Below are 26731 nucleotides of genomic sequence, written 5' to 3'. Positions count from 1 at the left end.
CTGAGCACTGTTCATTCAGTCACAATGGTTCTTGCATCTACCACATGGTTTAAACATTTACAGGATGAGCCAGTGTGTGGTTCCTGATTCTAGCTATGACTTGCTCTCATTATTCATTACCTTCTGTGTTGCCTCAGTCCTTTCTGTGGAGTCATCTGGTTTAGCTTGAATGTTGCATTTTCTGCATAGACCTTGCATTTCCTTCAAACACCCCTCAAGAGCCTTCACAAACAAATCTGAGCTGGTTTCTGCACTGTCACGGAAGCTTGACACACAGAAGACGATGTGGTCCATCTGAGGATTGTAGCAGGTTCCGTAGCCATTAGGGACAACAGGACCGTAGCAGCAGAACATCTCCTCAGTCGTTGGGACCTATGTGAAGACAAGAACATTCCATGATCTCGATATATACATAAAGGATTTTCTATACAACTTTTCAAATCAAAATGATATGCACACTATGGGGCACAATAAAAAAATGTATGTATATATTGCACAGTGTATATCTCTTTATTTCAATGAGGCATCTAAGAGAACCTGGCTTGTAGAGAGAATAAACTGGTTGCTGGTTACATAGGTCGGATCAGAGAACAGCTCAGGCTTTTCGAGTTTCAGCTCCTTGGCAATCTCTCGCAGTCCCAGCAAGTGATTGTCTATTGCCATTCCTGTGATTGCCTGTTTCCACAGAGTGGAAGCAATGTTTATTGTAGAGCACAATCACAGTTTGAAAATCACAATCACTCGTAACTCTAACTGACAGATTTGGTAATTGTGGTTTAAATTCAGCAGTCCATTTCACTTACTAGAATTGTATAATTGGTTTGTGCTTTTATGGCATTCTGAAACTTCTTCATTTTCTCAGCATCCTAAATAAATAAAGGCAAAAAGTGGTGTAAAATATATTTACTGTAAAAAATAAAAGCAAGACTCATGTTGTATACTACAAATAAGATGACATGGACATAACATAATGGGCAATTTGATTGATTTAAAAGAATGTAATGTAAACAGGCCAATCTACATACAGTGAAGTTGGAGCAATCGGTCATAGCTTTAACAAACACTAAAGCCTCAGGTGTTGCAGAGCGAATGTTGTCAACTCGTCCCTCTAGAAAGCGGCGTATTGATGCACTCTCATACGTTGGCACTAGACGTCCATGACATCTGTTTGCAAAAGGAAAAAATCAATGTTAGGCTTTAAGCCTTCATCTATAGAAATAATTAATTCTACAATTAATGAAGTCTAACCTGTAAAATGCCAACTGCAGGGCAACTTGAACATAAGCATCAGGGCTCATTGTCTGTCTCTTGATGAACTCTTTTCCATAACCGGTGAATATGTGGACATTCATGTCCACATTTTTGACAAGTCTGTGGGAATTGGCAGATATGTAAAAAATAAAAATAGTTACCAACCCATTTCTTGAATTTTTTTATTGCATTTTAAACTCTCTTAAAGGAGTATTCTGGGTTCATATAAAGTTAAGCTTGACAGCATTTGTGTTAAGCTTGATAGCCTTACTGTAACCCAGATTTTTTGGAGAAAAGTCAAAATAATGTATCAGCATAATGACACAAATGCAGTCGATTGAGCTTAAAGGAATATTCCGGGTTTGATTCAAGTTAAGCTCAATCAACAGGATTTGTGGCATAATGTTGACATTTAAAATTAATTTGGACTCATCCCTCCTTTTCTTTAAAAAAGCAAAAATGGAGATTAAAGTGAGGCATTTACAATGGAAGTGAATGGGAACAATTGTGGAGGGTTTTAAGGCATTAATGTAAAGCTTATAATTTTATAAATCACTTCTTATTCTGTTAACATTTGAGTATAATTTGAGCTGTAAATTTGTTTAAATTGTAATAAAACAACTTTAAAGTAATTTTAGTGTTTGTTGACATGACATCATCACGGCAACAAAGTTGGCTATAATTTTACACAGAAAAGGTTAGCAAGTGATTTTAATCACACTAAAATCATATTTACATGCATATTGTTTATTTCTTGTGGCTGTCCTTTTAATAGTGAATATTTTAACTTTCAAAAATTGGCCCCATTCACTTCCATTTTAAAAGCCTCACTGTAACACACACACACACACACACACACACACACATATATTTTTTAAAGAAAAGGAGGGACTAGTCAATTTATTTTTGTGGTAATCAATATTATGTCACAAATGCTTGTTGACTGAGCTTAAAGGATTAGTTCACCCAAAAATGATCCCTCATGCCATCCCAGATGTGTATGACTGTCTTTCTGCAGCAAACACAAATTAAGATTTTAAGAAATATATTTCAGCTCTGTAGGTCCATACAATGCAAGTAAATGGGTGCCAACTTTTAGAAGCTCCAAAAAGAACATATAGACATCTTAAAAATAATCCATACGATTCCAGTGGTCTTCAAAACTGAAACGCTATATTTGTGTAAGAAATAGATAAATGTAAAAAAACTATTTTACTAAAAATTCACGGCTCCGGTGGTAGAGCGGGTTGGCCACTAATTGCAAGGTTGGTGGTTCGATTTCCTGGCCCATATGACTCCACATGCCAAGGTGCCCTTGGGCAAGACACTGAACACCAAGTTGCTCCGAATGCCAGGCTAACACCTTGCATGGCAGCTCTTCCATCATTGGTGTGGGAGTGTGTGTGAATGGGTGAATGAGTCACAGTGTAAAGCGCTTTGAAAACCGCTATGGTTAAAGCATTATAAAAGTGGAGACCATTTTCCGGTGGCATATCCCCAAGACCGGTTACTACTGTTTAATGGGCATTAGCTAATAGTCTACAGCCTGCATTAAATTGGGGCTTTTGAGATTGTTTCTTCCATGATAAGAACAGCATGGAAGTGTAATCACCTGCCACCGGAATGGAAGGTGGGGAATTAGTCTGAGATATGCCCTCCCAGACACTTCCCATAGGAACTGGTTCAGGCACTAGTAGTTGTAAACCAACAATCTTAGCTGCACTAAATACTCTATTAACAAGAATATTTGCATAAAATTCTTTCACCTTTGTCGATTCCTTATCCACCTTCGCATTATCTGAATGGGAATCTCCCTGATGGCTCTCCCTTTCCGATTGCAGAGAGTGGGGAGCAAAACACATCAACCTCATCTGTGTCATCTTCTACAAGATAGTGCCGAGGCACCAGCAGAGGAGTGCATTCCTGGCTGGGGGGCAGGGATGAGGAGGAATGGTGAGCCACAAATCTGTCCATCCTCTGTGATAAGTTCTGCAGAGCAGTCAGAATCTGAATTTGCACATCTGTGCTGCCCCCTTCCACTGGTGGAGCAGGAGTCGGACGCTTGGTCACTTCACGCACTCCCTCACAGTTTAACCTGTGTGTGGATTCATGATGAGGATCATGCGAGTGCTTGCGAGATCACTTATCACCAGTCCTGTCTAGAGATCTCCCTCTCTTCCCACCATGCTCAGGCAGAGAGCTGTGAAACCTGGTAGCACGGCATATTCTAATTTCCTTGGTGAATTTGCAAATGTTTTATCAGATCTTGTAGTTAATGTAGATAGAGTTTTAATTGTTGGTGACTTCAACATTCACATAGATAATGAAAATGATACATTGGGATTAGCATTTATCGATATTCTCAACTCTCTTGGAGTCAGACAAAATGTAACAGGACCAACTCATCACCATAATCATACGCTAGATTTAATTCTGTCATATGGAGTTGTTGTTGATAATATAAAAATTCTGCAGCAGAGCGATGACATCTTGGATCTTTACCTCATCTCTTGTATGCTGCAATCAGCTAATGTTACTCAATCTACACCACGCTATTGTTCAGGTAGAACTATTCTTTCGACCACTAAAGATAGCTTCACTATTAAACTTCTAGATCTATCTCACACACTCAATAAACCCCAAAGCCAAGAAGAACTTGATGAAATAACAAAAAATATAAATGCAGTCTTCTCTAGCACTCTTGATATTGTCACCCCACTTCAATTAAACAAAATTAAAGAAATAAGCGCTGCACCATGGTACAATGATCACACTCATGCTCTCAAGAGAGCAGCTCGGAAAACGGAGCGCATGTGGAAAAATAAAAATGTGGTGCGTGGACAGATAGTGTCTGTAGCAAAAAAACAGGAACTAAAAGCTGCTCATAGAAAATAACCACAACAATCCTAGATGTTTATTCAGTACTGTGGCTAGATTGGTTAGGAATAAAGCCTCAACAGAACCAGATATTATGTCGCAGCAGAAGAGTAATGACTTCATGAATTTCTTTACAGATAAAATTTAAATAATCAGAAATCAAATTGGAATTATACAATCATCTGTCATAGCACCTCAGAAAACAGTGTCTAATAATTTTCCTCAAGTGCAACTTCAATCCTTCTCTGTCATAGGTCATGAAGAGCTAACAAAACTTATCGAAACATCAAAAGCCACAACATGTTTTATAGATGCTATACCAACTAAGCTCTTAAAAGAGGTATCTCCCGTAATTTCAGAACCTCTTCTTAATATTATTAACTCCTCGCTATGCTTAGGACATGTCCCAAGAAACTTAAAAATGGCAGTTACCAAACCGCTTATTAAGAAGCCACAACTTGATCCTGGAGAACTGGCTAATTATAGACCGATTTCAAATCTCCCGTTTATGTCAAAAATACTAGAAAATGTAGTATCCTCCCAAATATGTTCATTTCTACAGAGAAATAGAATTTCAGTCAGGATTTTGGCCTCATCACTGTACAGAGACTGCACTTATCAGAGTTACAAATGACTTGCTCTTATCATCTGATCATGGCTGCATTTCTCTTCTAGTGTTTTTAGATCTTAGTGCTGCATTCGACACGATAGATCATGACATTCTCTTGAATAGGCTAGAGAATTATGTTGGCATTTGTGGAGTTGCATTAGCATGGTTTAGGTCATATTTAGCAGATGCTACCACTTTGTCTATGTAAATGAGGAATTGTCAAACCAAACAAAAGTAAAATATGGAGTGCCACAGGGATCAGTTTTAGGGCCTCTGCTTTTCTCCTTGTATATGCTTCCACTGGGAGATATTATCAGGAATCATGGAATAAGTTTCCACTGCTATGCCGAAGATACACAACTTTATATTTCTTCAAAACATGACGAGATTTCACAATTCTCGAAATTAGCAGTATGTATCAATGAAATAAAAGATTGGATGAACTCAACTTAAAAATAAGCCACTACGATATAATTTGACTCTCGATGGATGTACTGTTACACCATCTTCAACAGCGAAGAACTAAGCACATAACTGGTAATCAGAAGAACGCTGGTTTGAGCCCCACAGCCACCACCATTGTGTCCTTGAGCAAGGCAATTAACTCCAGGTTGCTCCAGGGGGATTGTCCCTGTAATAAGGGCTCTGTAAGTCGCTTAGGATAAAAGCGTCTGCCAAATGCATAAATGTAAATGTAAATGTAAATAGCATACTTCCACCTAAGAAATATTGCTAAATTAAGGCACATGCTCTCTGTTGCTGATAACGAAAAACTAATTCATGCGTTCATGACATCAAGACTAGATTATTGTAATGCATTACTGGGAGGATGTCTAGCAAGATCAATAAATAAACTTCAATTGGTTCAAAATGCCAAACTGCTAACGAGAACCAAGAAATATGATCATATTAGCCCCATTTTATCATCGTTACATTGGCTACCTGTTAAATTCCGTATAAATTAAAAAATTCTGTTAACTACGTACAATGCTTTGAATGGTCTAGCTCCACAGTACTTAAGTGACCTTCTACCACGCTATATTCCATCACGTTCATTACTATCGCAAAATACTGGCCTGATAATAGTTCCTAGAATATCAAAATCCACAAAAGGAGGTAGATCCTTTTCATATTTGGCTCCTAAACTATGGAATAGTCTCCATAACACTGTTTGAGATGCAGACACACTCCCTCCGTTTAAGTCTAGACTAAAGACTCATCTATTTAGCCAGGCATATTTATCCTAATTTATCCTCCAACCCACAATTAGGCTGCTTTAGTTTACTCTGCTGGAACCAGAAACCAGAAACACTGATCATGATTTATAACTCTGAAATAAATTGAATGGCATCTATTCTTATATTATTTTATTTGTTTCCCTGTCTCAACCTCGGGACTCCTATCCTGAGGTCACCAGAACCGGCTGGATCCAGCACCATTCCTGCTTCGTGTTGGACTCCACTGCTACGTATCGCTGAATGATGATGACTAAATGCAGCCGGTGCCAGCCAAACATCACTTCAGTCTATTATTATGGACTGCAGAGGAGGAACTGATGCCAACTCCAACCATAAGACATGGGATACTTCATATGTCTTTGTCTGAACCTTGGATTTAGGATGGACCACACCGAACCTCACTGAAATTACCGGCCAGGTTGAACTGCGTTTCACATCCCTGATCTCTGCCTACATCACCTCTGTCTATTGATGGACTACGATCTTGAAATGGAATGCATAGACTAACAATTGCCAACTACACAGCCAATTAACAACGACAGTTGCATCTATGTGAACTTCTGCAGTTAATCCAGGATGGACTTCAAAGACATTGGTCATTAATCTTTCAGTTAAAAAAAAAATCTATGTTTAAACACTGACCCTTAACACTTACTTAATTTAATAATTTTAAACTATGACTTTAACTATACATAAGTAATATTTACATTATATTCATGATGTTAGCCAGAGGGGAACTGGCCCCCACAGTGAGTCTGGTTTCTCCCAAGGTTATTTTTCTCCATTAATCAACATCTTATGGAGTTTTGTGTTCCTTGCCACTGTCGCCTTCAGCTTGCACAATGGGGTTATTAATACAATTATTAAAGCTGCTTTGAAACAATGTGTGTTGTGAAAGGTGCTATACAAATAAAATTGACTTGACTTGTCGCTCCTCCCTAGGCAGGTCACAAGCAGCACTGCATGGATTATCCACGTCCTACTTTAAGTGGGCAGTCCCGAGGCATAAAGGTCATTCTTGATGTCCATCACATGGGCCATCACTGACTGGCAAAACCGGCAACATGGAGAACCCATGATGTCCCCTGCAAACAAGCTCACTGACTGCAAACATCCATAAAGGGAAAATTTAATCTAACAAACAAACAAATTGGCCTGTATTAGTAAGCGAGCATACCTAGCAGGCCTACATCAAACCCCACTAACTGCGAACAGTATTAAAAGGTCAAATTAAGCCCACCTGAGACAATGGACTGCACAAGTGAACGAATGTACTTAGCAGTCCTGTACTTAACCCAACCATCTGTGAACAGTGATATAGGGCACAATAGGGCTATCATACTTACCAAACTTTGGAATTAAGTAAATAACTGTATTTTTGCTGGTGGATATTCTTAAAAGAAAACAGAAATTACCACCAACAGTGAAAAGCTAGCATACTATAACTAGCTTATGGTAATACAGCAAACATGGCAATGGTAGCTTAATATATTATAAATATACAATATATATAGAGATATAAACACACACAATAATATATATAATATACAATAAAGGGACGCTCCAATTCACAGGGACGCTTTGATAGTGTGGGAAGCTCCGCCTCTTGGGTAATGGGCATGACTTTGTTTACATAAGGTCTCCAGGAAGGCGGAACGTAGTTTATTATCCTATTTAGATGGTAGTGACAGATCCAGATCTACGTTCTTCTGGGCACAAAGATGTTTTAAAGAAAAAAGAAAAAATACACATACTAGGCAGGGCCGCTGCTGACCAAAGTAGGGGTATGTGTTCGCGTGAAGCGATTGTCTGTGTTTCACAGCTGCTTTCAGATCCTTGAATAACATATAACGTGTGAGTAAGGGCAGCTGGTGGACTTTCTGGTGCCCTCCTAGGGTAAGACTGTGCCCCCCTAGGGAGTTGGTGCTGGTAAAAAACTATTTTAGACCTCTTTATGCCTTTTCTTTACACAAACTTAAATTAGACATACCCTGTTCTGTAGATGAAAAAGTCTGCTGAATCACATTCTCAGAATGTTCTACACTTTTTTCAAGACTATAAACTATCAGAACTATTTGTGCAATGTTGAGTTCACTTTCAGAAAACGAGCTTTAGAACATTTTAAAACGTTTAAATATTTGGAATCTAACCATTTTTACCTCGGATCGCATTTACTAAGCTTCTTCAGAAAATGTAAATTGCATTCTGACACTAAAATTCATTTTAGATGACAATAAAGTTCAGATGGTCGTTAAAAGTTGCTGGACAAATATTCGGGACATAGTGCAGTTGTGATGGCGATGCTTTAGATTAGATGATTGTTTAAAATAGGCTGTTGAATATCAGGAATGTATCATATATGTAAACCCTGATATTTTATTACACTGTATAATTGTTTTTTTAATAGCTGTGCACACAGCATATACACATCGATGGATGGTTCTTGCCCCGCTACTTGGTGCAGGTTGCCAGCTTGAACAGGGCCATGGTGATTCCCTTTCGGGCCGAAACTGGTGGCAACCTACGATTAGTACCAATATTACAGTCCTATCAGAAGGACAATTGTTCACTTTTGATTGCAATTCCTCCTCTTCAGGTTGCTTTTATTTGCGAAAATATAATAACAGTAAGCAATTCAATGAATTGTCTCAGTAGTCTCCCCATTTACCAAATCTTCGGAGGAAACAATTAGGGGCATCTTGGAGGCAAATTAGCGATAAACCCAAACTTTGCAACAAAGTGTTTTTCTTAGGCATGAATTCATCTCGCACATCATTTTTGTCAATAAAAGGCCATTTGAACGGAAACAGGCAGAAGACGGCAAATTTAGCTAAATTTGTTTTACGCATTTTCACTTTGTCGATAACAAAATAGCGTGAAAAGTGGATGGAAACTAGGCAATAGATGCCTCATTCGGCTGGTTTGGATATGTCAACTGCGGTGGTATCTTGGAACGGTGAACAAGGAGAGCTGTTTGAATCAGTTTGAATGTAAGTGACTGAGTGGAGGAGATGCATCATACTGAGTTCTTTGCTCAGACTGCTGCATTAGCTGCTTTTGTTTGGAAACATAGAAACAGCTGCTAATAAGGCATGTACAAATGGATATCTATGCAGAGCAGGCTTTCACGCTTACTTCACATGACAGGCAGTTTGAACTCCACCCTTATCAATGTACAAACCTCAAGCTGGCAAGAAGGGAACATTTTTTGTAAAAAAGTTTTAAATATTGATATATTTCTTACACACACCCAGTGTTTTGATTCAGAAGACATTAATTATACCAGAGGAATCGTATGGATTATTTTTATGATGGCTAAATTAACTTTTTGAAGCTTCAAAAAGTTGGCACCCATTCACTTACATTGTATGGAACTACAGAGCTGAAATATTCTTCTAAAAATCTTTAAAAATGTCTTAAAATGTGTTCTGCTGAAGAAAGAGAGTCAAACACATCTGTGGCATGAGGGTGAGTACATGATAAGATAATTTTTAAAACTCTTAAAACAAATAAACTTAAATTAGGTTATACAGAATGCAACCTTGTCTCATAGAATCAAGTTACTTAATCTTACATTTTGCAAAATTATTTCTTCATAGCTCGTAAGTATTGTGTTTGTTTCCTGTTGAAAAACAAAAACACTAGAGAGGTGTTACAAAAACTTTTACTCACTTCAGACAAATCATGATCAAAAGGGCAGAGTATCAGTTCATAAACCCTTACTTTTCACCCTGTTCCTCACAATGCCATCTTATGACATCTAAACACTTTTACTATAGTGCATGACTTTAAGGGATAGTTCACCTTAACTATCTTAACACAAGGGAGAAAGTGTGAAAAAATTGTGCTCAGTGATGTCACAGAATGACAGTTTATTGTGACCACCTCTTCAAGCTTCAAAAGGATGCAAGGTATAATTCAGAAGTCTAATAAATTATTCCAAGAGACTTGTGATTTTTATTAAAGAATACAATGAACTTTGGTGAGAAACAAACAGAAAGTTTATGTATTATTCAGTGAAACTCTTGACCAACCGTCACTCTCCTCTGCACATTAATGTGACCACACGAGAGCTGTATTTCATGCAGCCTCACGGTCGCGACATGGGGCGTTCAAGCAAAAATTTGTTTGGTTTATCTAAAGGTCCACGTCCACCTCAGCAATAACAAACAAGAGTCTCATGTAATAATTTATTAGACTTCTGAATTATACTTTTGCGTCCTTTTGAAGCTTGAAGAGGTAAAATGCCATTGTATGACATGACTGAGCACACATTTTTTCACAGTTTCTCCCTTTATGTAAAAGAAAAAGAAAGAAAGTCATATGGGGTTATAACAACAAAGGGGTGAGTAAACAATTACTGAATTTTCTTTTTTAGGTGAACTAACCCTTTAAAGTGATACATTTTAACGTTTGCACAAAAAAACCAACTACATTTACAAACTTGCTTGAGTGCGATCAAATTGCATGGTAGCTCAACTGATAGAGCATTGCACTTGCATTGCAAAGAACGGGGGTACGAATTCTGAAGAGCAAGCGGGTCAGCACGTGAGCTGAAAGGGTCATAGAAGCACCATAACATGGTTGTTTGAGCAGTAATGTTTTTTACCTTACATTTGATTTTATGACACAGTTGTTTAGGTTTGTAGAGCATTACCCTAAAAACCTCATTTGTTTTTGGAGAAAATTAGCTTTTAGCGCCACACAGTGAACTTTTCACTTCAGAACTGCAGCAATGCAGTGCATTCAGAAAGTATTCAGACCTCTTCCATTTCTTTTTTACATTTTGCTATGTTGCAGCCTTATACTAAAATGTTTTAAATTATAAAAAAAAAAATTCACATCAATCTACACTCCATACCCCATAATGACAAAGCAAAAAACAGATTTTTTTATAACTTTGCAAATTTATAAAATGAAAAAAATGAAATATCACATTGACATAAGTATTCAGACCCGTTGCCATAAAATCTAGGATTGTCCCGTATTCACAGATAAAATGATGCGTCCTGCATTGAATCTACGCGATTTGTCTCGTATTTAAGCTGGTCAGATGGAGTCACTGTGAAATCGTTCCAGATCGCCAATTTAACATTGATATAAGTTGGAAAATTTGCCTATGGTGTGTAAGGGACCATCTGAAATGTCCACACATTTTGCTAAAATGTGCTAATAATGTGGAGGGTGTGGTAAGGAACTGTCTGAAAAGTCCACATATAGAGGTAAAACTGAGTTTTTTCTAAATAAATGTTCAATAAATTCACACAATATGTGAATACATTCATAAAGTAAAGTAAAATAAATAAAGATTATAAAAAAAAATTAAAATATGTATAAACCATCCAAACTGTATAAATAAATAAGAGAAAGAAGACAAATAATCAAAAAAATTTAAATAAATATATTTTTAACTTAGAAATGATGTTTTATTGGGTCAGGAAAGTTTGCATTTTAGCAAATAAGAAAGGATATACAATTTGTATTAATGATACTTATTAACTCAACACATTTATTGCTAAAACTGTGGAGAATGTGGTAAGTGTCCCTTATTTTAAAACTTCAAAAGTGGCAACCCTATGTGCATCCCATTTCTCTGGATCATCTTTGAGATGTTTCTACACTTTTATTGGAGTCCACTTGTGCCAAATTCAATTGATTGTACATGGTTTGGAAACGCACCTGTCTATATAAGGTATCACAGCTGAATATGCATATCAGAGCAAAAACCAAGCCATGAGGTCAAACGAACTGCCTGCAGAGCTCAGAGGCAGGATTGTTGAGGCACAGATCTGGGGAAGGCTACAAACATTTTTCGGCTGCATTGAAGGTTCCCAAGAGCACTGTTGCCTCCATAATTCTTAAATGGAATAAGTTTGGAACAACCAGGACTTTTCCTAGAGCTGGCCGCTGGCCAAACTGAGCAATCAGAGGAGAAGGGAATTGGTAAGAAAGATGACCAAGAACCTGGTGGTCAGTCTGGTTGAGCTCCAGAGATCATGTGTGGAGATGGGAGAAACTTGCAGAAGGACAACCATCACTGCAACACTTCACCGATCTGGGCTTTATGGTAGAGTGGCCAGACGGAAGCCTCTACTCAGTGCAAGAAACATGAAAGGCCACTCGGAGTTTGCAAAAACGGACCTAAAGCACTCTTGTGAAACAAGATTCTCTGGTCTGATGAAATGAAGATTGAACTGTTTGGCCTCAATTCCAAGCATCATGTCTGGAGGAAACCAGGCACCGCTCATCACCTACACAATACCATCTTAACGGTGAAGCATGGTGCACAATAAAAACTAATAGTAATCTAAAATAAAAATAGTTTGCATTAAATTTTTACTAATTTACTAGTTTTAATTAAGTTACTGTTACTCTCTAAATCCTAAAGTTGTCATCAATAAAGACATTTAAATGGTCCTAATTAAACATTACTTGAAATTCAATAAGTCATATTTTGGTTTCATAACTCAAATACATAAGTTCTTTAAACTTTGGCTTTGAGGACTTCTAACTAAAAATTACCAAGTACAATCTTGGGGCTGTGTGGAAAACCCATAAATCCTTGCACTTGAATAAATAATGTTTGTTTGGTCAAAACAAGGGAACTTATGAAATGTATTAAGTTTGAATTCTTATGACTATTGTTGTTGTTTTGTTGTAGCTGGTTGATAATTGAGATGTGTGTGAAGTCACCATTAGGGTGATTAGTGTTACCTCTGGTGAACTTGGAGCCTGTTAAGATTAACAAAAGTGCAGATTTATGTACACTAAGAAGTACTGAGTAGAGTCTATTGTGCCATATGCCATAACCTAGAGTCTAGTCATAATTTCCCTTATACTGTATAAGACATGTTATAACTCAATTTCTATAATTAAATCAAAACATCGATAATTAAATAATAGATGAGTTAAGCTTAATTGTAACTAGTATAACTTGTTGTATCTAACGTTACTTAAAAATCATGTTCAGTTTTCTTGAGACAAATAAGTAAGTTGCAATAACTTGCATGCAAACCGATTGCCTTGAAGAACCTACGTAATATCAACTAATTCGATTTTACAGTATGGTGGTAGCATCATGCTGTTGGGGTGTTTTTCAGCAGCAGGAACTGGTCAGCGTTGAAGGAAAGCTGAATGCAGCAAAATATAGAGATATCCTTAATGAAAACCTGGTCCAGCACACTCAAGACATCAGACTGGGCAGAAGGTTCACTGTAACAAAGTCTTTAGTTCGGGCAATGGAAGAGTCAGGAGACAACAAAGCAAGTTCAAGGTCAGTTCTTTATTTTCCACTTCCTTTCTTTCGAAAAGATGGTAACCGTCGTTATAAATAAATGTAAACACGAATATACATATAAGGTAGCACACTCTGGCTGCTGTACTCTCCAGTCTCTCTCTCACTCTGATGATGTGGCGTGGCTATTAAGTCTCCCTCCGCCATCACTATAACGAGAGACAGGTGTTAAAGATCATTGTGAACCAGGTGGCGAGCCTTACCACTCTCTCTCTCCCGCAGACCGACACATAACCACGCCCCCCATGCCCCATTCACCTTCCTATAGGAAAATTACCCTAAACACACAGCCAAGACAACGCAAGACTGGCTTAGGGACAACTTTGTGAATGTCCTTGAGTGGCCCAGCCAGAGCCCAGACTTGAACCCAATCGAATATCTATGAAAATGGCTGTCCACCGACTTGCATCCAACCTGACAAAGCTTGAGAGGATCTGCAGAGAAGAATGGCAGAAAATTGCCAAATCCAGGTGTGCAAATATTGTCCCATCATACCCAAAAAGGCTTGAGTCTGTAAACATTTCCAAAGTGCTTCAACTAAGTACTAAGTTAAGGGTCTGAATACTTAGGTCAATGTGATATTTTCATTTTTTTCTTTTTAATAAATTTGCAAAGATATTGCTTTGTCATAGTGGGGTATGGAGTGTAGATTGATGTGAAAAAAAAAAATCTATTTAAAGCATTTTAGCATATGGCTGCAACAAAAAATATTAAAAAATAAATAATGGATCTGAATACTTTCTGAATGCACTGTATGTGAGGGAACCAGTGCCACATAATATTGTTTAGCAAAAATCTTGCCACAGTCATGTAATTTTCATCAGTCTGATAGAATTTGCTACTCTGGTGTAATATCTGTCTTGTAGACTTACCTCTGTAATTTGTCTGCCGATGCCATTAGGAAAGCTTGGATTTCTGGTGAGCATCTCCAGCGCAGTCGTCTAGGGGCAGGAAGCTCGCTCATGCTGGCTACTCTCACCAATTTAGGGCTGCCTCTCCTGTCCAAATAATCATTCAAAACATTACATTGTGTTTTCACTTGCTTATGTACTGTTCCCCATCTGTCATTGTGTCGAAGAAGAGAGCACTGAATATGCCTCTGATCTATGAAAAAAATGCCAATGGGAATTAGGCAGACAGTATTTGCATACCCCGCATAAAAGTGACATACGGGTATAAAAGCAGAGAAATACGTCAAGTTCATTCAGAAATTTTCTTCGGAGCCGATGGTCGTGTTGCAGTCAGCTGCGAGTCACACCTGTTCCTGTTTCCTCTGATGCTTTCCCTGCTGTTGGATCTACGGCACACTTCAGCGGCTTTCTCCATTCTCTGCACAGCAGTGCAGTTTGCCCTTGGGCGCTTCAACAGCGCAAAAACTAAAAGAGTTTTTCTATAAAAGAGTAATTTCTCTGAAAGAGTTATTTTCTCTAAAAGAGCAATACGCAGCTGGAGTTGAACGTCCTTTTCAGGACGCATCTTTGTAAAGATGCCCTTCCGCCCCTGCATAGTTCCTGGATGCGGTAGTGTGCTCTCCGTTTCAGATGGCCACAGGCGTTGTCTTGTGTGTCTAGGTTGCGATCACACTGAGGCAGCGTTTGTAGATGGTTCATGTTCTCACTGATAGAACATGACCATGGCAACGTTGCGGTCACGGCTCCACGCCACTCCAGCTGCCCCCCGCATTGCTCCTTCTTCCCATGGGATTGAGGACGGTGCGGCTGGCGATGGAGGCGATCTGGGGTACCAGATCGCCTGGCGGGCTACTGCCTGGCGGGGTCGCCCTGTACTCCCCTCCAAGGCCTGTAGGACAATGTCATCACTGACGGCCAAATTCGTCACTCTGGAACCTCCACGTCTGGCCCTGTGACGGGACGTGGAAGATCTAGCTGGTCTACCACCTGCCGTAGTAGACACGATCAGCCAAGCCAGAGCCCCCTCTACCAGGCAACTTTACGCCCTGAAGTGGCGTTTGTTTGCGAATTGGTGTTCTTCCCGGGCTGAAGACCCACAGAGGTGCACACTTAGGTTAGTGCGCCTATTCCTGCAGGAGAGGTTGGAGGGGAGGCTGTCCCCGTCCACCTTGAAGGTGTATGTTGCTGCTATCGCGGCCCACCATGATGCAGTAGACGGCAAGTCTTTGGGTAAGCACGACTTAGTCATCAGGTTCCTAAGAGGTGCCCGGAGGTTAAATCCTTCCCGGCCAAGCCTGTTCCCCTCCTGGGATCTCTCAGTGGTCCTCACGGGCCTTCAGAGACCCCCCTTCGAGCCGCTAGAATCAGTTGGACTCAGGGCCCTCTCTCTAAAGACTTCCCTGCTGATCGTGCTCGCCTCCATCAAGAGGGTCGGGGACCTGCAAGCGTTCTCTGTTAGCGACACTTGCCTGGAGTTCGGTCCGGCAGACACGCAAGTGATCCTAAGACCGCGACCGGGCTATGTGCCCAAGGCCTATCACACCCAGGCCGTGCCCCCCCCCCTTGCGGGTCCGAGCACACTCAACAATGAGTGTTGTGTCCTCTTGGGCACTGGCCAGGGGCACCTCCCTGGCAGACATATGTAGAGCAGCGAGTTGGGCAACACCTAATACCTTTGCGAGATTTTACAATCTCAGGGTTGAGTCAGTATCGTCCCATGTTTTCTCAGCTCCAAGCTGGTAGAACTCTGTAACACGCTGATGGACTGGCCGGGTGGATCGCTTGCACCTAGCGCCCTTTCCCTCGGTCGAGGTAAAACTGTGCGCTTTCTCTCCCAGGAGATTCCGTATATTCGGATCCCTGGATGATTCTTCCCTAGCCCTGTGCGTCTGCAATTCGTTGGAGGAATTCGTTGACCCAATCCACTGCGGGTATCTACCCTGTACTGGAATAGGTGCTCCATAGGTCGGGACTCCTGCTTGGACTCCTCCTGTGTGTATATTCCACGGTATGGTCCCCTTGCAAGTGGACCCGCGTCTCCCTTAGGCAGTTCCAGCTGCCCCCCAGTCGCCGTGCTGTAGCAACTCCCTCCTCCTTGAGGCTGGATCTTTACCTCCCCCTCTCTGGGCAGGTGTGGTCTCTGCAGGATCTTTTCCCCCTTAAAGAATAGGAAACTGGGTAAGACCCCCTTCCCATGATGCGCGTAAGTGCCCCAGCTGTTTGGCTCTATGCGAGAAACATAGAGAGAAAAGAGGCCTAGCCAGGCTTGGCCCATTCCCAGGTTGGCAAGTGTCGCCTTGTTCCCCTGCTTAGGGTAACCAAAAGGATTCCGACGACTTTTTATGGGGCACTGGGGAAGGGTACGTGCAGTCTGACACAATTGGTCGCCTTTGCACGTAAAATACCTGCCTGCTCTTGTGTCAGCATTACACGTACACGGCTCAGCGCATGGCATGATTTGAACTGGACCCCTAGTGTTGCTTCTTCGACACAACGTCGAAGTGAGTGACAGACAGGGAACGTCTAGGTTACGGATGTAACCTCCGTTCCTTGATGGTGGGAACGAGACGTTGTGTCCTCCCGGCCACGTCACTGAGCCGAGCCACTGTAGTGGCCGGACCATTTCCGGCTCCTCAGAAAATTTCTGAATGAACTCGACGTATTTCTCTGCTTTTATACCCGTATGTCCGGGGCGGGGTATGCAAATACTGTCTGCCTAATTCCCATTGTCCTTTTTTCATAGAGCAGAGGCATATTCGGCGCTCAAGAGAGACCCCTAGTGTCGCTTCTTCGACACAACGTCTCGTTCCCTCAATCAGGGAACGGAGGTTACATCCGTAACCTAGACGTTCTCAGGCTGTAATTGCATATATATCAAGATGTCTAATTAGAGATTTTCCATTTATGCCTCTTTAAATACATAATTGTAACTGTGCAATGCTAATGAGAATAAACAAGCAGTACGATAGTATTACAGATTCTTTCAGAAGTTAATGAATTCATTAACTTTGCCAAACCAACATTGCCCTCTGGGTCGCCAAGAGTCACTTTAAAATGTATTTCTATGAAAAGAGAATTTCTTGGTGAATCATTTGGCTTACAAATATCTCAGTAGATATTCCGAACATTGCACAAGCACTATTCCTTCGAAAGGAGAGTGTTCACAGACTACACCACAGCATCCATCTGCACCTATTACAAACTGAGACAATTACAGTAGTTGAATGTTAAAATTAATCTTCAAATTCACATGCACTCTGTCATATTTTTAGAGCTCTCTTTAGGTTCTCTACCTGCATGGACTTGTCATACCAGCGGTTGCCCCCATTCTTGTCTTTGCCCCCTCCGTGGAGCATCAGCAAAGCTCGGTTTGTGTCAGTCAGCTCAATGCCAGTTGGGTCATCCAAACACACCAGACACAGACAGCGCTCAATCATATCTAGAGAATCCCTGTTGGTAGAATCTGCACCCGATTGTATAGTATTACATTATATGTGAGTGAATCCATTACCTGTATTGAACTTGTTGTATTATTGGGGGAATTTAAAGGGGAGAGAGATTTCTTTTCAGATAAGTTGTTTAGTTTCTCATGGGTTACTTTAATGTCAAATTGCTGGTCTAGTGACAGATAGATCTTGTGTAGTTGAGGTTAAGTGATGTCTGACCTTTGATCAGTACACTGCGAGCCTCTGCCCACTCTGTTCTGCCATCTGATGTGAGCAGACCAATAGGTGGCAGATGCTCCTCTTCACTGTCTGCCATTTTTCTGATTCGCTCCAGCTGAGTGTAAAGGTCTTTTTCATTCAGCCGGTGGAAGTTTATCACCACGTCAAGAACAAAAAACTGCAAACACAGAACAGGCCTGAAAATTTGATTACAGCATGGCATCACACAGCATCAGATTTTTTGGCTTATAATTTGGGTATGTTGTCTTACAGCTCATACAGTATTTGCCACATGGATATGTCTGTTTTAGGGTTTAGTACTCTAGTAAGATCTGAGCTCACCTTTCACAAAACGTTGATAATAAGATTATATTTTTAACATAAAGTGTTTCTTTAAGATGACAGAATTTTCCTTGACAAACATCCTCTAATAAGCCCAGAATGTTGTAAATGTTGCTTATGTCTTTTTGTGACCAACTTTAGCTTAATAAGAACTATCTGAAGCATAACTAATATTACTGAACCCCAGCTATCCTTCACAAGTCACCAAAATATTGAGCACCTGTCAGAGAGCTTGAATATTAGTGACTTGATGGCATAATACGCATTTATTGTAGTCCAGATCACACGTAGATAGGTTTACTAACAGTTCAAATACAGCCTACCTGATTCTTACAAGCCACTATTATATGTTCTGGTTCAGGCATTACAGTGCTCTTCTGGTCCACTAGAGTGTCAGTCTTTGGTCCAGGCAGACGGTAGGAGGTAAAGACTTTGTTATACTGCTCCATACACAGGGGAGTCCCAGCCAGCTGCCCACGAGCATAGTCTACATGGAGAGCACGTCTGCAAAAAGATGCATATGTTCATGTTCAGAATAATAGTTATTGTGGAAAATTCCAGTTTTTCTTTTGTTGAAAAAAGGAGTATGACCTACCTATCAATTAGAGATTTGTACTCTAATACCCCATAAATGAGATGGGCAGAAAATCTGTTGCACAAAATTATACAAGAGTTTATTTATACAAACATTAATTATGCCATAATACATATTAAAGTGTAGGGAATGAGTGTAGATGCCAGGTGCCATTATTATCATTATTTTTTTAGAACAACACTTAATCAATTGGGGTCTAACAAAGCTATTGTTCTCATTTTATATTTTTCAAAGAGATTTTCTAATGCAAACATGTTAGAAATGTATAGAATTATGAAACTGTTTAGATAAAATAATAAAAATAATTATCATGTCATCATTTATTCACTCTCACGTCATTCCAAACGTGTAGTTTTCTCTTTTGTGTGGAACACAAAATTATATATCTAGTAGAATGTCTAAGCTGCTCTTTGCCATACAGGAGAAAGTCATACAGGTTGGAGTGAAATGAGTTAGTGATGAAAGAATTAAAAATTTGTTGGTAAACTGATAGACAAATCATGAATGTACGTATGTAGAAAACATAAAGAAACCTTAGCCTAGATAGAAATTCTGCCTGATCTCATGAACCTTATGTGACCATGGCTGCATTTTTGCAAAACGAAATAACGTGGTTTATTACATTTTTGGCTGCAGTTTTCTAGTGTAATGTCCAGCGGGGGGTGCCAAAAGCGAGTGTAATGTACATATCAAAGCGTCGTAATCAGATGAGGTTTTAAAGCTGAATGTTAGATGAAGGTTTTAATGAGTGTAACGTAGCTCCCTAATGAAAAACCTTAACCTAAACCTAGCCAATTGTGATCTAAAAATTGAGTGTTGAACTAAAACTAAACCTACTGTTTCCCTGTGACTGCCATTCTAGGACTAAAATCAACCTCAGGGTGATCTGGGAGGGACACTTTGTATACACATTTATTAAATGCTGCTGAATGAGAAATTAACTTTTAGTTAATGAGACCCTCAATTATATAGCCATATGGAGCTAAAAAGTTGGTGAATGAGATATTTTTACTTCACAACTTTTAACAGTTCCTATTAATCCCGACCAAAACCCGTTGTTGTGAAACAAATCATTATCAATGAAGACATGCAATATAATAGAGCAGGGGTCGTTTAGAAGAAATGTTGTTAATAGAAGAATTTGGAACAAATACAAGAGTGAAAATTGAAAGCAACTCTTGTCTACATGTGTTCAATTAGATCAAACTAGAATCAAGGTGGAGGTCCAGTACCTGAGTGCATCACTTTGACCCTTGAAGTTCTGCTTGGCAAAGACAATAACAGGACTGGAGTTGATAGGTAGTGCTAATCTGTTATTTAAATACATATCTTCAAGCCAGTAGTCATACACCTTAAACATGATCAAAAGAGAGATAAATAAATAAATAAATAAATAAAAAAAAAATAAATATATATATATATATATATATATATATATATATATATATATATATATATATATATATATATATATATATATATATATATATAATACAATGCAAAAATATATAACCAAACACTTAACAAATTATTAAAAACAAAGTTACTTTCAGCAAAGTCACAATTTTCTTTGCTTTTTGTGCTGAGTCCTTACCCAATTAGCTTTCTTCTCACTTCTCTCCAGTAGCTTTCTCTGAAGAAATTCTCCCTTCCCACCAGGTGCTCCAAACTCCTTTACAATAGTCTTTGTCTTTCGGAATTCTTCCTCCGGTACCAGATGACTCATGCACTTCAGGTACATGTCCAGGGTTTGATGCAGGGGGGGCACTGGGAGCTTGGGCAGGCTCTAAACCATTATAATGAGTAATACTTTATTCCAATTAATTAATTCATATTCAACATGTCAGAGACAGCATTTACTTTAATAGCGTCTGTTTTCTTGGCTGCTCTTGTGGTATGTGTACATTAACTAATGAGTATCTTGTCTAATTAGCCTGATGTATTGATAAATTCCTTGTAAATTTTTTATGCTTCAAGACAAATGTATTAATCCAAATTATTTTTATCCTTTATTTGGCTTTGCCCTGGAAATTATCTAAAAACATCATTGGCATTTTAAATGCATCACCAAGTGATCAACATTGTGGACTTAATATGTATAGTAAACATTGTTTTAAGTTTTAATACATTTAAATATTGTTTCAGTTAAATCATATAATTTGTTTTTACATGCAAACATGCAATAATAATACTTACACTGGGATCGTCTTTGTCTTTTGATTGTTTTTTTTTAAAAACAGGCATCCTCAAATTTGAAGTGTTCAGACAAGCGAGCTAAAATTCCACTGACATTGTTGCGACGTTAGTCTGAATAAGGTACACAAGTATAAGATAAGAAAAGCATTGCAGTTCAAAGTTAGAATAGGCTATGATTTTAACAGCATTTACATTACATTTGCATTTAGTATAATTCAGCTTACAAATGAGACACCATCCATCGTCAACCGCTTATCCTGTGTACAGGGTCGCAGGGGGCTGGAGCCTATCCCAGCTAACATTGGGCGAAAGGCGGGGGACACCCTGGACAGGTCGCCAGTCCATCGCAGGGCCACACATAGACAGACATACACTCACCTCCACATCCACATCTAGGGCAATTTTTTTGGAGACACCAATTAACCTAGCCTGCATGTCTTTTGGATGGTGGGAGGAAGCCGGAGTACCCAGAGAGAACCCACGCAGACACAGGGAGAACATGCAAACTCCACACAGAAAGGCCAGGGCAACCAGGGTTTGAACCCACGACCTTCTTGCTGTGAGGCGACAGTGCTAACCGCTGCACCACCGTGCCGCCCCCAAATGAGACACATAGCAAGCAATGCAAATCTTAAAAACATTTACAGTATAGGACTGCCAAGTTCGCACAGTGGCTGGAGTAATATATATGCTTGCACGGAAGAAAGACCATTAAGTGAAGGTTAAGTGCAGTAGTAAGTGCAATTATTGTGGGTTGGTTAAGTGCTTGTGGAGCACATGTGTCTTCAGCTAGTTCTGTAATGATGAGTGGATCGTGTGGAGGTTGGAATTTAATTTCATCTTAGAGGAGCAGAGAAAGTTAATGAACATGAAATAGACTTTGAGCCTCTTTGTGAAGGGACCACCAAGCATTGCTCGTTCATAGACCGCAGAGAGCAAGCTGGAGCATAGACCTGAATAATTGAATTGAAGAGGGTGCAGATACATTGGCTGTCCTGAAAGTCAGAGTCAAAGCCTTGAATTTGATGCGGGCAGCTACAGGTAGCCAGTGGAGTGTAATCTTGAGTTTTTGACTGATTAAAGACCAGATGGGCTGTTGCATTCTGCAGTGGCTTAATTGTGTTAGCTGGAAGGCCAGCCAACAGAGCACTGCAGTAGTCCAGTCTTGAAATGACCAGAGCTTGGTCCAGGAGCTATGTAGCATATTCAGACAGGAATGGTTTGATTTTACTGATGTTGTAAAGCATGAATCTGCAAGATCAGGCAATTGATGAGAAGTGTGCAGTTAAATTAAACTGGTCATCTACCACCAGGGTTGGGAGGGTTACTTTTGAAATGTATTCCACTACAAATTACAGAATACATGCTGTAAAATGTATTGGATTTATTGGATTACTCAAGGTAGGTAACGTTTTCTAAATACTTTAGATAACTTCTTCAGCACTGGTAGATTTTTTCACTTGTTTTGACTAAAGAAACTCTGCAGTACAGTAAGATAAAATACACATGTTAAAAATACATTCTCTGAAAAACCTAAATATCTTATACAGTGTTGTTTTTAAAACAGTATCATTCTAATTTATCTTGTTTTAAGGATTTTTTGATATTTTTACAGGAAAACAATACAAAAATGATCATCAAGTATATACTTTTTTCCTAATTTCAAAGGTCTTACTAGAAAAATAGAAATTATGATCTAACATAAATTTTCTTGATAAAAAATATGATCGTGCCTGATAACATGTGCATGTAAAATGGCTAGAAATAGCATTTTAGCTTAGCATAAAGCTGACAATTTACACTACTTCTATATCTTCTGCTCCAAACTTACTACAAATGCACTTTGGATCGCATCATTTATATGTATAAATGTTTTCCATCTGAAAGGACTAAGTATTAAATGAAACACATGACAATAAAATACAAAGCAAGCTCATCAGTAATCAAAATACTTTTTGAATGTAACTGTATTCTAATTACCAATGATTTAAATTGTAACTGAAGTTGAATACAGTTACTTATATTTTTTATTTTAAATACGTTATCCCGTTGAATGTATTCCGTTACTCCCCAACCCAGTCTACCTCCACTCCCAGGTTCCAGGCTGTTCTGGTTGGAGTTAGTGTAGTTGAAACAAGACTAATAGTGAGGTTGTGGTCAACAGATGGGTTAGCCGGGATCACAAGGAGTTCTGTCTTGGCAAGGTTGAGCTGAAGCCGTCGTTCCTTCATCCAGGCTGAAACATCTAAGAGGTAGGCAGAGATACGAGCTGAGACAGTAGGGTCATCAGGCTGGAATGACAGGTAGAGCTGCATATCATCTGTGTAGCAGTGATGGGAAACGCCATGTGCCTCAATGACCGGTCTGGTCATGTGATGTTATGTATATTGAGAAGAGGAGGGTCCAAGCACTGATACTTGAGGAACCCTAGTGGTCAGCTGGTGTGTCATGGACACCTCTCCTCTCCAGGAGACCTTGTACGATCTGTCAGCGAGATATGACTCAAACCATCCAAGTGCAGTTCCTGTGATGCAAGGGTCAGAGAGGGTGGACAGGAGGATCTTGTGGTTCACTGTGTCGAAAGCAGCAGACAAGTCAAGGAGGATTCGGATGGATGATGTGGAGTTAGCTCTCACCAGTCGCAGGGTTTCAGCTCCTAACAAGAGGGCAGATGTCTGTCAAGTAGATTGTTCTGTGAGAGAAAAGAAGACAACTGGTTGAAAATGACTCTCTCAAGCATTTTAGACAGGAAGGATAGGAGAAAGACTGGTCTGTAGTTGTCAACTACTGTGGGGTTATGTGTTTTTAAGCAGTGGGGTTACTCAAGCCTTCTTGAATGTATTGGGAAAGTTTTGTGAGGGATACATTGATAATGTGTGTTTGTGTGGGTAAGATCGATGGAGAGGCAGCTTGCAGAAGATGGGAGGGGATAGGGTCAAGTGGACAGGTGGTAGGATGGTTAAAAAGAAGCACTTTGGAGACCACAGTCTTGGAGAGAGGAGAGAAAGAGGAAAATGGAGGATGGGATGTTGGAAGAGAGTAGCTGTGGGTGTTAGATGTAGAGAACTGGCTGCTGATGCTCACTACCTTGTCAGTAAAAAATGTGGCAAAGTCATCAGCAGTCAGAGAAATAGTAGGATGTGGTGGAGGAGGATAGAGAAGACATGAGAAAGCTGAAGATAGTTAACAGGAATCTGAAGTGTTACTGATCTTGTTCAGGTAGCAATCAATTTTAACAGCATAAACTCTAGCAGAAAAAGAGGACAGAAGTGATTGATATTACACAGGTCAGCAAGGGTCTTTATACTTGTGCTTCTTTCTTTCTGTAGCCCTCAACTCGGTTCGGTGATCACGAAGTGTCTCCGACAGCAAGGGGCTGGAGGTTGTGGCACGTGTTGGCCTGGAGGTAAGAGGACAGGCACTATCAAGGCAAGAAGTTAAAGTTGAGCAAAGAGCATTTGTAGCTTAATTTAAACAAATTGAAGAGAAATGGTTAATGGAGGAAAGGGATGCAGAGACTATGGAAGCGAAGCGAGTGGGTGAGAGAGAGCTCGAAAGTTGTGGCGGAAGGAGGCCATAGGTTGAGTAAAAGGTAAAAACGAAGATAGAGTAACAGAAAACTGGATGAAGATATGATCATAGAAATGGGGTAACAAGGGGATTATTGGAGATACAGTTTAGTGTAAGGATAAGATCTAGTGGTTTCCATGATCTGTGAGTTGCAGGGGTGGGCAGTCTTATAAGGTCAAATGAGGTCAGGAGAGCTAGAAAGTCAGCCGCTTCAGGTTTTCCCAAGTGGATGTTAAAGTCCCCAAGGGCCACCAGTGGGGTGCCGTCCTCAGGGAATGAGGACAGCAATACATGTAGCTCTTCAACAAAGTTGCATTGTTGATCTTGGGGCGATAGATGACCAAGAAGTGGATTTTCTCAGGATTAGTGGCAGTAATGGCATGATATTCAAAAGTTGTTTTTATTGCAGAGAGAAGATAGCGGAGTGAATTTCCATGAGTTTTTAAATGAGCAAACTGGTTCTCCTAACCAGCCCTTTCAGATGAAAGTGGTGAAAGTGAAGTCAGTTGAGAGAGCTGAGGGAGTTGTAGTGTTGTCTCTGCAGATCCATGTCTCAGTCAGAGCCAAAACATTGAGTTTTGACTGACTGGCAAAGGCTGGAATGTAGTCAGCTTTGTTGACAGCTGACTGGCAGTTCCACAGTCCAACAGACTTGACAAGGGGCTGTGGAGAGGCATTGCTAAGTGACCTAAGGTGCTCTGGAGTGCGTAGTCTACAGCGTGTCCATGTAGATTTTCGCCTACATGAGACAACAGGAAAGTACTGAAAACACATATTATGAGTAGAAAAATATAATTATGAGAAAATGAGAGAAGGGGGCAAAACTTAGCGCAGTGGCTGGATCCTTATTGGTGTCCTTGCTCTGTGGACTTGTGCAGGTAGACTCGCAGGTCTTTACCCGAGACAGGTCTTCACAAGAAGAGGGCTGCACACAAGGGCTGCCGCTTCTGCTGCCACTACAGTTCTCTCACTATTTTAGTACTAATTGCTGTACAGCTGAGTCCAACCCACAAAATAGTAACTCAAAGTCAAAAAGTGTCAAATGCCTGAAACTTAAAAAGGATTTCCCTAAAAAGCTCACTAGTAAACAAAGATTTACCTTTATTGTCAGTGAAGTGCTGCACAATCTCCTGGCTAACAACAACTAGTCCAGTGTCACAGCAAAAAACACAGCAAACAAACTACAGTTGTTGTTTCTCCTCTGAGAGACCAAATGCTTGTTCTGCCAGGTAAACAGCAATAAGCCTGTTATATACCTCAATAATTATTTACTAATTTCTTGTTCCATGGAACCCTTATTTGAAAACGATGCTACAGTATATAATGCAAAGAACATTAATCATCACCGTTTCAATCTTAATCTCAATATAAGAAACTTAATGAAAAAAAAAATACTCACCAAGGTGTCTGAAAGGGTTTATCCAGATTCCTCGTGACCGTCCTGTTTCAGGTGGCATACTGGCGTTCCATTCATTGCAAGAGAAGAGCTCCTTGGGATGTTGCTTAGGAAGGATTCTGAAGGAGCGGTACCTTGCTCAGACTCCTCCCCCCAATTCTATTCGCTCGATTACTTGATATCTTGCCAGCCCACCTCATACTTATTTGCAGTTGAGTCCTTGAGCGAAATTGAACACCATTCCAAATGTCGGAGAGAAGAAAATGTCCGCGCACGTTAGCGCTCGATACTTTAATTAAAACGAAATATGGCACTGTTTATATAGACAATTTTGCGCCATACGATATTTGTTCCTCATTAAATATGTTCAATTTACCTCTGTTTTATTTTAGTTTTAATTTATATTTTTATTTAGGAACGTCTAAATCGGTTGGCCTAATTTACGAATCTTTATGGTGGTGGAAAGGAAAGGTAATGAAAAGCAAATGAAGTTTCCCTTTTTATTTTCTCTTAATTTTTTCGCTCCCAACCACAGAGGAACATGAATTTAATTACCCATGTTTAAATCAATGAGAACATATGTTTTTATACATATTTGCCTATATTAACCAACCTATATGCTATATAGTACTGTATGCGTTATGTCTGTAATATGTACAAATTATTTATTTGTCTTCTTTTTTTCTTGTTATTGCGTAGGACCGTATATAAGGCGTTATGCTTTTGGCAGTAGCGTTGCCTACATTTATTTTTAAATAAATAAATTTCTTCGTTTTAACCATCAAT

At 39.7% G+C, this 26731-nt stretch overlaps 1 protein-coding gene across 1 annotated transcript; it reads right to left on the bottom strand.

The window, feature by feature from the left end:
• Positions 1–26006, bottom strand: LOC127617512 (choline O-acetyltransferase-like). Its single transcript, XM_052089478.1, has 16 exons — positions 25949–26006; positions 25178–25288; positions 23397–23635; positions 20378–20569; positions 20016–20134; positions 18784–18837; positions 18512–18692; positions 17847–18024; positions 17475–17644; positions 17283–17383; positions 14143–14268; positions 1249–1371; positions 1026–1164; positions 804–866; positions 538–675; positions 1–372 (listed from the first exon to the last, which is right to left on the bottom strand). Exons 1-16 carry the CDS (start codon positions 26004–26006, stop codon positions 94–96), a joined length of 2271 nt encoding a protein of 756 aa, XP_051945438.1. The 3' UTR covers positions 1–93.
• Positions 26007–26731: the final 725 nt, after the last annotated feature.

The sequence above is a fragment of the Xyrauchen texanus genome, chromosome 24 (genome assembly GCF_025860055.1).
Source record: "Xyrauchen texanus isolate HMW12.3.18 chromosome 24, RBS_HiC_50CHRs, whole genome shotgun sequence".
Lineage (NCBI taxonomy): Eukaryota > Metazoa > Chordata > Actinopteri > Cypriniformes > Catostomidae > Xyrauchen > Xyrauchen texanus.
The sequence above is the reverse complement of the archived record's forward strand: the minus strand, read 5'-3'. Positions and strand labels throughout refer to the sequence as shown.